The sequence below is a fragment of the Antechinus flavipes genome, chromosome X, assembly GCF_016432865.1.
Source record: "Antechinus flavipes isolate AdamAnt ecotype Samford, QLD, Australia chromosome X, AdamAnt_v2, whole genome shotgun sequence".
Taxonomy (NCBI): domain Eukaryota; kingdom Metazoa; phylum Chordata; class Mammalia; order Dasyuromorphia; family Dasyuridae; genus Antechinus; species Antechinus flavipes.
In genome coordinates, this window is record NC_067404.1 from 83,290,282 (window position 1) to 83,302,605 (window position 12,324).

The following is a 12,324-nucleotide window of genomic DNA, read 5'->3' on the forward strand; positions in this document are numbered from 1 at the left end:
AAATCACATCAAAAAGAATTCTGAGGTTTTACCTCACACCTTGCAAACTGGCCAAAATGACAAAAATGAACAAGTCAGTGTTAGAAGGGCTGTGGAAAGATGGGAACGTTGCTAAAAATCACAAAAAGCTACAACTATTTTGGAAGCAATATGGAATCATGCAAAGAGTGACGAAAAATATCCATACCCTTCCTACCAGTCTCTATTATTGGACTTATACCCCAAGGAAACCACTGATCAGAACAAGTTCCTACATATTCCAAAGTATTTATAGCAGCATTTTTTTTTTTTTTTTTTTTTGGTGATAGCCGAGAACTGGAAACAAAGTGGATAGCCGTCAACTGGAGACTGGCTAAACAAACTGTGGTACGTGAATGTAATGGAATATTACTGTGCTGTAAGAAATGCTATGTGATAAATACAGAGAAGCATGGAGAGATCTATATGAATTGATGCAGAATGAATTAAGCAGAGCAAAGAGCACAATGTACACAGTAACTCCAACAGTGTAAATATTTTGGAGGTAGGATTAGGCTTGCTTTGTTTGGCCCCAAGGGAATAATGGGTGAAAGTTGCAAAGGACCATCACACCAAAAAAAAAAAAATCACAAATAAACATAGCTAAATCAGAAGATCAAATAGGAATCAAATGAAGAAATAAGAGAAGCTACTCATGGTGTTACAAATTGTACATGTTTTCAGACTTTAAAAAAGTTTTGATCAGTTGTGCTGGCTTTTTTTTCTCTCTTAAAAAAAAGACTGTCACGTGAGATGGCTCTCTGAGAGAGGAGGAACACATGGGATGACTGACTATGGTGATGTGAAAAACAAAATATCAATAAAAATATTTTTAAAAATGTTAAGCAGTACTGGGTCAAGCATAGATAGAACCATTAATGGATAATCTGGATCTGACCATTCAAGTAGTTCTGAATTCATCTAACCATACTATCATGTAGGACTCCATCTCTCCAACATTTCCACATAAATAGCATCGCATCAACTACTTTGCTAAAATTTAGGGAAACTATCTACAATATTTCTTAGTATATCTGCCAAGCAGTGGTTATCTCAAAGTCAAAAGACATGGATGTATCAGGCACTTTTCTTATATATTCCTCAATTCTTTTCCAGAATGGGTATGGCATTCAAAGCTTTGTCAATAGTATTAGTGGATCTGTAATCTAGTTAACTATTCCAACATAATTAATTTCTGGCTTTGGTAATTTTTGCCAATTTGCTTAATATGAGGTGAAAGAGAGTATTCCCCTAAGTAGTTTGTTCTTGGTTTTATTGAGCACTGTGCTAATATTAAACCAGGCTATTTCTGATAGGACTTTGAAGGAAACAATAAAGGATTTGGACTATCTCCTTCACTTGGGGCTCAGCTAGTTTTCTGGGGGCCTTCCGGAGTCTTGGCTTCAGTGGAGAAGTGAAGGAGAGCCTGACACCAAGGTGGTGTGATTCGGAATGAATCTAAGTCCAAGGGCTTGTGCTCCAGCCTTCGGTTCGCTTGTCTCTCTGAATCTCCCTGGCTGAGGCTTCTAGCTTATATGCTACACACTGAGTACAAAGCAATCATTACATCACTAGAAAACCATTATTTATTGTAGGATTAATGCTAAACTAGATCTAACCATTGTCTCCTCAATTCCATTTAGTGCCTTGTTTCAAGTTCTGGCCCATAACATCTCCATGTGGGACCAGATCAATCATACTGAACCAGGCTAAATTAGATAACTATTGTCTCTATCAATTCCACTGACTTAGTACCTTGTAAGAATCCTTTGTTTCAAGTTCAGAGTTCTGGCCCATAACAGATTCTGTTTTCTCTTTTCATTCATCTTCATCCATATACTTTGTACTATATTATCCATTATGGTTTGTTGATTTCTTTGCAAAAGCAAACTTTTTAAATATACAATACTATCCCCTTTCTGTTTTTGCCTATCCTATTTCTTTCTGAATATGGAATTACCATGCAGCGCCACCTTTGCATTTTGGGTCTCACTCTCAGTGCTGTCCATGAGGCCAAATCTGTCTCCTACCGTACTGTAGTTTATTGCCTATACTTTGGGTATTTGGATACAGACATTTAAAGCTTTAGAGCTTTTTACCGGCTCCTCTCCTTAGATTTAAGAGTAGAATGGAAACAACCATCAATTTGCTTAGTTATAGAAAAGCAAAGTAAATTAGCAAAATCATTCTCCCTTCCCCCACCCCCAATCTAAGGAAAGAAATTCTCTTGAGCAGGAAGAGATTACAGAATATCACTGTTGGCAAAATGTCTTCTCATAAGCACTTACTTACCCGGAGTTTGGGAGGTGGGTTTTCTCTAGAATCTTTTTTCTGTTTGAGCTGAACAAGTTCCTGAGCTAATATCTTGCGATCTTCAAGGAGGTCATTCAGATGGCGTTTGGCTTCTTCAGTACTGACCATAACTTCTATTTCATTGAAAAGCCAACTCTAGGAGAGAGAGACAAGTCAAAAACCATGAAGGTCTGTGTCAAAAATATCCAAGAACATACAGACCACACAGACTGGATTCAGTCTCATGAACATTTCAACTAGTAGGTAGGACAATTTTCTAGTAGCAACACACTATTTCTGCCTATAACTCAAAAACATAATATAACATAAAAGGTTTTATCTGTAATATCTCCAAGTGCTATAGGATGTGCCTGATAAATCACTTCATCCACTAAATTAATCTCACTATCTCTCCCTTAACTACAACTCCTATCTTTAAACTAAGGGATTTCAACATACATGTGGATTTCCTCTCAAACATGCTAGCTGTTCAATTCTTCAATGTCAACTCCCATGATCCCTTACCTCCACATAACCCACTTGTAAAACAGTCATGGTTCTGATCTGTCTTCAAATACGTTCCTGCTTTCAAAAAATTTTCACTAGAAGAGCCAGATGGAGACTGAGTATAGATGACAGCATGGTATTTTCACCTTTGTTGTTGTCTGTCTGTTTGCTTATTTTTTTTCTCATTTTTCCCCTTTTGATTTGATTTTTCTTGTGCAGCATGATAAATGTGGAAATATGTTTATAAGAACTGCACATGTTTAACTTATATCGGATTGCTTTGCTCTTTAGGGGAGGGGTGATGTGGGTAGGGAGGGAAATAAAGTCAAAAAGTTTCATAAGGGTAAATGTTGAAAACTATCTTTGATTTATTTTATAAAATAAAAAGCTATTATAAATTAAAAACAAAATAAAAAACTTTCACTAGGTTTTTATCATGCCATCAAGAGAGCATCCCCTCTCTCCCCTTTTCAGCCAAAGTCCTAAAAAAAGCTTGCCTCCACTTCCCCTCTTCTTACTCACTCTTCAACCCTTTGAAATCTGGCTTCCAGCTTTTTGATTAAATTGCTCTTTCTCAAAAGCTACTGATGATTTCTTTATAATGCTGTTGTCCTTGAACAAGCTGTTCTCTTTATTTTGTTCTGCATCAGTTCATGCTACCAAGTGGTTTTTTTAGTTATCTCTTTCAGCATTTCTTGCAACACAATAATATTTGATTACGTTCATATAATAGTTTGTTCAGCTATTCCATAAGTGATGAGAACTTTTAGATTATGGTTATTTTCTTTTTCTATTTTAATATTCTATTCATGATCTTTCATCACCTTCTTCTACCTCTTTTCTACACTAATGTATTCTAACCCTCCTCTCTTTTCTCTCTTCCAAACCTCAGAATAGAACCAATCTACTCTGTGCTCCTTAATATTTCTTAACACTCTAAATAACTGAAGACATTAAGTTTCCAAAGGGACACATCTCACCCCCTTTCGCCCCCCTACAGTGTTAGCAATACTGTCATCATGCAGTCCTTGTAAATGCATTGAAAGCCCTTCCTAATCTGGCTCCAGTCGACCATCCTAGGGTTACTGCCTCTCTATCACCCTCCTTCATGAACTCAACGTGCCAAACTTACCGGCCCAGTAGCTGTTCTTCATGTTCTGCATCTGCCCTCGGGTCCATCTTTTTTTGTGCAGGCTAATTCCATGTTTGGCAAGCATCCCTTCCTTAACTTTGCTTCCCAGAATTCCTAGCTTCCTTTAAAGCCCGGCTTTAATGTTACCCCTTAGTAAGGCCCACCCTGATTTTTGCAGTTGATAATACCCCCCTTCCCAGAGAAACTACTTTTTACTTATCTTTATTTATATTGTGTCCCTCCCAAGAAAAAGTAAACTCCTTGAATATAGGGACCTCAAGTGTCTTTGAGCTAGCACCTAATACACAACAGGCACCTAATAAATGTCTATGTAATGAATAAGAATGCCATTTGTTTCCTTTTTCTTCTAGGATAAGATGCATGACTCAGCCTGGCATTTAAATCTCTCCATGTTTGGATTCTACTGGTCTAGACCACGGGCTGTGTCCTGGATGTGACATTTCATCTCATACCTCTCTTGTCTCCAGCCCCTGGAATGTCCTTTCGCTTTCTGCTTTTGCCTCCCAGGATCCCTTGCTTTCTTTGAAGCATACCCATCTCACTTGCCACCTCTTTCAGAAAGCCTTCTTGATCCTCTGAAGTGTCAGTACCATCCCCTCCATGGAGATACTTTGCATAACTTTACATATACTTCTCTAAATTTAGTCCCTCAGTAGAGGGGAATCTGCTTGAGGTAAAGTGAGATTAAGTGACATACATGCCTAGGATCACACAGCCAGCATGCGTATGAAGTCAAATTTGAACTCAGGTCTTCCTGACTCCAAGTCCAGTGCTCTATCCGCTGTAGCATCACCTACCTGATACTGAAAGCCGCGTTTAAAAATATTTGCCTGATTCATTTAGTTATTAGTTCGAAGGTTTTGAATTTTTGAATTTTCCAGGGGAAAGCAAACCAAAACATTATTTTGAAATCTCTAAGCAATCAGTAAACATTGATTAAGCACCTACTATATTCCAGGCATTGTAATGCTACAAAAATAGGCAAAGGCTAGTCCCTGTTCTCAAAGAGCTTCCAATCTAATGTGTTCCTCAAAGCCTAAGCAGTCATTTCTCGCTCCTTCCTCAAGCTCAGTTGGTCAGTACCTTCACTCGAGCTGCAGCTCCTTCCATTCCTCGGCTCTGGCTCTCTTTCCGCTTCTCTGCAACCTCCCGCTGTTTCTGGAGAGCATCCCTGAGGCGCTTGTTGGCAGCCACTGCCTAAATGGTACACATTTCTGTTGGCTTGAGGAGGAACTAGGAGAAAGTATTCCCCACCCCAAAGGATAAATCTATGGGCTCCGAGCCACACGAGAACTAGATTTGACTCCATAGCCCAACTGGCAGGTCACTTAGGGAAGTACTACTATTGTAAACCTAGAAGAGACCCAAATGTCAAGGACCCCATTCAGAGAGAATAAAACAAACACAACAGATGTGTTCTTGCTGAAAGTTTGAAGCACAGATTTTTTAAAATCTCAGGTGATGTTTTCTTCAGTGTTTAAAAACCATTATATTAGCTACTTACATCAGTACTATGTTCTTCGCCTCCTCCTTTTACCAAGGTATGAGATCCACACTTTAGGTGATATAAACAAACTCAGGACAAGACAGACCAAAGAAGAGGGCCTTTGGGTTCAATATTGTAATGAGGCTTGTTGGTCAAGAATGGCTCTCTACTTAGTCACTCAGTATGCGGGCTCACTTAAAGAATGAATTGTCAGCCAGAAGACTAGAAGGACAGACAGATGAAGCAATCTCGAAGAAGACACGGATTTCTTACCTCCTCAGTTTTCCGTATGAGGACATTGGATTGTTGCTGGAAGTCCTTTTCAAGCTTTAGGAGTTCATACTGCCTCTTACGATCCTAAGAAGAAAAAGTTTTAATCAGAACATAGTCCTTCATGGTATTCATTTGAAACAAATTGATAACACAAGAGGAGCCATTCTTCAGCTTGCTCTCTCTCTCACTGGCACTGGGAACTGGCAGTACCCAAAACCCGGGGTCCCTTGTCTATTCTGGACTGATTGCATCCTGCCAGATGGATGAGATAACTGTTCTCCTCCTCTCTGGAGTGTCCCAGTGGTCGGCAAACAGGAAAGGAGACAATGCTACGCAGGCAGCCAAGCCATGGATATCAAGTTGGAGAGGAGCTTCATTTTTTCAAGGAGGCAGATTATTGAAGACAGATACTGATGGCTCTAGCCACAGAGATATCCAGAGAGAGAGAGAGAGAGAGAGTGAGAGAGAGAGAGAGAGAGAGAGAGAGAGAGAGAGAGAGAGAGAGAGAGATGTAGGCGTATAGAGACATATCTATCAATCTCTATCCCCTCTATATGCTTCTTTCTCCCTCTCTGGATCAGAGAGGCAGCAAACAATACAAATGAAAACACTGGGATGTCAGATGAAGACAAAACTATCCTTCTAGTCCTAGTCAGGAATAATGCTCTTGTGAATCCCTTCCTTAACTCATTCTTCTCTTACACAGCATTTGCACCACTTGCTTTTTCTTACATTAACTCTTGTGTAATTGCCACCTCTCCATGAGGATTAGATTCCCAGAGGGCAGAAACCCTGTCCTAATATTATCACTGCACGTTTCCATAACACTGGAAATTTTACAAGATGTTTTCAGGGACGTTATTTCATTTATCTCCCCACAATCTTACTATATAGGTAGGCTAGTAGTTATTATCCCATTTTACAGAAAAGGAAATTCTATCTTGAAGTGGTGAAGGGATATGGTCAAGGTTACACAACTGGTCAGTGACAAATCTGGGACAAGACCCCATACACTGACTCCCCAAATCAGAGCTCCGCTAGACCATGTTTCCTCAAAGAGAATCTTGTATATAACAGATACAGAACCAACATTTGTTGAATGCTTTAATTTCTTCCCTCTCCCCTCACACCCTTGGTGCAGCAATTGGGGTTAAGTGACTTGCCCAGGCCCAGCCAGGATGTGTTAAGTGTCTGAGACCGGATCTGAACTCAGGTCCTCCTGACTCCAGGGCCGGTATTTTATTCTTTGTGCCATCTGGCCACCCAATGTTTCAATTTCTAGAGATACTACCTGTTTCAGGAGAAACTACAAAGAATATCTGTCAGTAAGCCAAGTCAAAGGCTCTTAAGGAACCATGGAGAAACTCACTCGTTCTTTCAGCTGGATTACTTCCTTGTCTTTTTGTTGCTTCCAGTGTCTAAAATTTTCAGCATCTTCTTTCATCTTACGCATTAGCTGTACTCTTTGGTTTTTCATCAACTAGAGGGAAAAAAAAATATAAGGATTGCTCGTTTCTGAGCCCATGTGCAAATGAATAGATTCATCACCAACATTCAAATTTTGCTGGGGCTACAACCTAATTCTGCTCCTGATTGGGACTTCCAAATAGAGTGAGACACACTTTAGAAATCAATAAATAGTTTTATGCCCTTTAACTCTGAGATCTGACTGTCAGACATATGTGTCAAGGAAGTCAATGATAAAAAGGAAGTACAATTATATCAAAATATTCATAGCAGCACATTTTGTAGTAATAGAGATATGCAAATAAAGTACATGCCCTTTAATTGAGGAACGGCTAAACAAGTTGGGGCACATGAATGCAACAGAATATTGTGCTATAAGAAAGCATGAATATGAATAATATAGGGAGACATGGAAAGTTGCATTTGAGCTGATAGAGAGTAAAATAAACTAATCCAGGAATATAGCACACAGGACTATCAGTATGTAAATGGAAAGAACAACAACAATGAAATGGAAAATTGTGTAATTATAATGACCAAATTTGGCACCAACTACCTCATTTCTTTGCAAAAGTGTGGAGCCAGGAGTGTAGAATGAATGAACAACATATGCTGTTTGGCTTAGGTGATATTTTGGTTAATTTTTACTGAACTGCTCAACCTCCCCCCCATGCCTCTTCTTTTTTTATTCTTTGTTGTAAGGGTTGGTTTGCTGACTGGGGGATGGGAGAGGGATATATTTGATAATGAAAATGATATAAAAATAAAATATACTAATATATTTTCTTAAATCCACAAATGTAGATACAAGTGCAATTTGTATTTCAGATCTTGAAACGTAGAAAATGATACATCAAACAATAGGGTCAGGAAATTTCTATCGAGTTTCAATGTCTAAACAATTTAACAGCCCACTCAACTGACAATGATTTCCAGGGTTCCATAAAGATAACGCAGTAACTGTATATGCTGAGACCTGATAGTTAAGGAAGAATAAACCTTACAGTGCAAAAAAGGTATATGTCACACAGACTGGATGAGGGTAAGGAAACAGGATATCACCAATGAATTTGGAGATGTCATGGTGCTCCAGATATGGAAGGAAAAGCATTAAAGTAGGAATTTTAAAGATTAAACGAGGGTTATGCCATTCAGATAATAAAGTCCTTCCTGGCATGCCTCTAACTAGGAATTACCCACATGGAACAAATCCAGGTGGAAGTAGTGGTTGATAGCTCCAAATAGGACATTAAAAAATTAAATATTTTTAATGCATTTTTTGTTGTCCCGTCACCTAAATTTCCCCGTATATACCACCCCAACTTGTGAAAAACCTATCCAATACAACAAATAATTATTTTTAAAGAAAAAGAGAAAACCCCTTAGCAAAATGGAACTACATCTATCTATTTTTCTAAAAAAAAAAATTATATATATGTTCCATACCCATAGACCTTCCACTTCTGCAAAGGACTAAGGGGAGGTGTCTTCTCATTTTCTTTGGGGTCATGCTTGTTCTTTCAAAATACACACAAAGATAGTTCTTAACATTCACCCTTGAAAAACCTTGTGTTCCATATTTTTAAAAAAAATTTATAAAAGGCAGTATTTTCAATACTTTCTCATTACCCGTATCTCCTGGTTAAGTTTGGAGACTGTGTGTTCTGAGGATTCTTTTAACTTAAGAAGCTTTGATTGCTCATTCAATTTTTTCTTCAGGTCAATAATTTGCCCTTCCAGCTCTTGGAGTCGTTTGCGACGACGCTCACTCAATCTGTATGAAAATGTAATAAGATCAAAAGTTCAACCCTGATGTCAAGTGGTACAATACTAGACGGTATGACCTGACCTAGTGATCAGTAGTAGGCAGAGGAAAGATTACATGCCATCCTCTAGCTCAGTCTGAAGAATTTTCTTGTATAATAGATGCCTGATAAAGCCAGAGACTTGATCTTGATTCATCTGTCTGAGTATGGGAGGCCACAATCAGCTCCAATTCACCTTGTACCACCACATCCTAGAAAGCAGTTTAACCTTACTTAGCTTTACCAAGAAGCTATACATCCATTTTTCTAACTGCAAAGGAAATCAGATGTGATATATCTAGGATATACTACAACATATTTAACATATATAGGACTGCTTGCCATCTGGGGGAGGAGATGGAGGGAGGGAGGGGAAAAATCGGAACAGAAGAGAGTGCAAGGGATAATGTTGTAAAAAATTACCCTGGCATGGATTCTGTCAATATAAAGTTATTAAGAAAAAAAAAAAAGATTAGAAGGGAAGCAATAAAATGGGAAAACATTTTTACAGTTAAAAAAAAAAAAAGAAATCAGATGTGACAAATATTTGCCACATCAAGGAAAAGGAAAGTGGGATAAGGAATAAAGTAGAGCATTGAGGCAGTTTTAGTGAAGAGTAAATACTCTTTGGTTATTATTTGGAAATGACTGGTAGTTGGCTGAAGAAGTCTCTCACTTACTAGTAACCTGGAGCAATGGATTCATTCTAAAGCTGTATTACTACTAAGCTACTTCACAAATCGCAATTAACTCAGACTTTCTAGACCATTTCCTATTCTGAAGCAATCGCCCTCTTAAAAACGTCCAATGCAATCAGATATACAAAAAAATTGTCTCTTCTATTGCCTTTGGTGGTTATTTAAAATATTTGTGAGTGAATCCAATTCTTCCTGTGCAACAAGAAAACTGTTCAATTCTGCACACATATATTATATCTAGGATATACTGTAACATATTTAATATGTATAAAACTGCTTGCCATCTGGGGAGGGGGTGAAGGGAAAAATCAGAACAAAAGTGTGTACAAGGAATAATGTAAAAAAAATTACCCATGCATATGTACTGTCAATAAAAAGTTATAATAAAAAAATATTTGTGAGGGGAAAGATGTGGAGAAATCAAATCATGACAGGATAACAGAACTCTAAACATTTTGGGAAGCATTGCTACAGAAGAAATGGATACATAGAAACATACACACATAAATTTATAAATGTATACAATAGAACAACTTTCAGAAAGTCAGTTTTGGTTCCATCATTGAAGTGTTTCAAATGGAGGCTGGATACACCTGTCTGGGTGGTTGTAGAAGGGAGTCATACCCGGCTCCAGATTAGATTAGGTCCCTTGCAACCATGAAATTTTGTGAGTAGCTTCTTGTGTGTCTGTGTCTTGTCTTTCAAACTAAATTGTGACTTCCTTGAGCCTCAACAAGAGCCAATGCCCTAGTCTTCTTTGGATCCTCCCCACCAACCCCAGAATGTTTAGCAGAGTGACTTTCCCATAGTGCTCAATATAACTGATGATTTGATCCTTACTTGGCTTGGTTGACATCCTTCTTTGTTGAATTAAGTAAAAAGATCAAGTCTTCCTTTTCCTTTTGTAGATTGACAACTTCCAACTCTAGCTTTTTCATGTTATCCTAGAAGATTATGAGTCAGAGAGAAAGAAACCATTTACCAGGAACGAAAACATGTTCTCCATCTCAAGTCTCGGGGGAGGGGGGGCATTTATTGACCTCCCATGAATTATGTCAACATGAAACCACTACCGAGAAAGCTTTTTTTGTGATATAAAAATCAGAGAATGGAAAATAACTCTATAATAGCACTTACAGTTTTCATTTAACAAAAAGATTATAGGTAGTTTGGTGGTTTCCATGATTGGGAAAACCCAAAGAACAGATTCTTTCCTGTTTCCTTCACTCTAAGACAGATGAAAGGAAGTTGGCTAACATTGGTTGTCAGTTAAGATTAGATTGGGGGTAGGAGTCAACTTTGGATGGACAGGAAGAGTCAGAAACTAATTAGTACCCAGAAATACTTCTTATAGAGAATTACAGCACTTTTTTTTTTTAAAACTAATATGCTTTTACTGCATGTTTTTTTTTTTAAACCAGTCTAGCTGGACTTTCTTCAATATAGCCCAGATGTCCAAAAAGTATTAAAAAAAAAGATTAAGAATTACAAGAAGACACTATAGTAAATATTCATCTTATAATAACAGAATTTAGCATAATGCTCAAGACATAGTAAGTGCTTAACTGATTGATTATTGAGAATTTATTTATGTAGTACTTTAAGCTTTGCAAACTCCTTTGCAACTTTTTTTCATTTAATCCTCATAACAATCTTGGGAGGCTAATATTATTGTTATTATTATCCCCATCTTACAGATGAGGAAAATGGAACTGACAGACGTGAAGTGATTTGCTGAAAGTCACATAATTTGTAAGTATCTGAGGCAGGATTTAAAACAAAGGTCTCTCTGCCTCTGAGTCTAGAATTCCATCCACTGGACCACCTAGTTGCTCAAATTAAGTACATTTTACTATACCAGGTCTGGACAAAAAAAAATCCCCAAATAAACCTGAGTAAAGGGTACAACAAGAAAACTCCAGCATTGGGATGTGTACAGAGAAGCCTTCGATCATATACCAGGCTGGGAACCCTAGATCCTGAAGCTGTGGTTGGCCAGGCAAGGATACAGGCTGTACTATTTTGACCAGAACTGAGGCTCAGACTAGGAAGGCAATAATTGGCAAGTGCTCAGAAACAGAACCTCCCCAAACAGGCCACTGTGTGTATAATAGTGTTGGTGCAAAGTAGATGGTGGAACAGGCTGGCCAGCAGCTCCAGAAGTATTAGAAAAACCCAGTTGCTCATTACCTAGAGCCTAGATAATACAGAACAATAAAAGAGGATGCCAGCATTTCTTTGAGAAATACACAGAACGGAGTCCTGACACAAAGTTCCAACTCAGGAAGTAAGGCTAGAAAGAAGGAATAAAAATAAGAAACCACTGATAAAAAACAAATTTAATACAGCCAAGGTTGCCCAACAATAAGTCAACAAACATTTATTAAGTACCTAGTTGGTGCCAGGCACCAAACTAAGCATTGGGGATATGAGAAAGACAGAAACACAACCCTTGCTCTCAAAAGGCTTATACCCTAACGGGGGAGACAACATGCAGATAATTATGTACAAACAAGCCACAATCAAGATCAAACAAGGTCTAGCAATTACTACATCAAAGGAGAAGAAAGTTTGGAATGGGATATTCAAAAAAGGCAAAACAGGTTTATATTCAAGAAGAACCTC

General features: G+C 38.1%; 1 protein-coding gene across 1 annotated transcript in view; it reads right to left on the bottom strand.

The window, feature by feature from the left end:
• KIF4A (kinesin family member 4A) overlaps nt 1–12,324 on the bottom strand; it is a 78,521-nt gene that overhangs the window by 19,816 nt on the left and 46,381 nt on the right. The window contains exons 16-21 of the mRNA XM_051969267.1: nt 10,540–10,643; nt 8,826–8,970; nt 7,099–7,209; nt 5,730–5,813; nt 5,054–5,167; nt 2,311–2,466 (exon numbers count right to left, since the gene is read on the bottom strand). Of these exons, the coding sequence (XP_051825227.1) occupies nt 2,311–2,466; nt 5,054–5,167; nt 5,730–5,813; nt 7,099–7,209; nt 8,826–8,970; nt 10,540–10,643 (714 nt within the window). The remainder of the gene's footprint in view (nt 1–2,310; nt 2,467–5,053; nt 5,168–5,729; nt 5,814–7,098; nt 7,210–8,825; nt 8,971–10,539; nt 10,644–12,324) is intronic.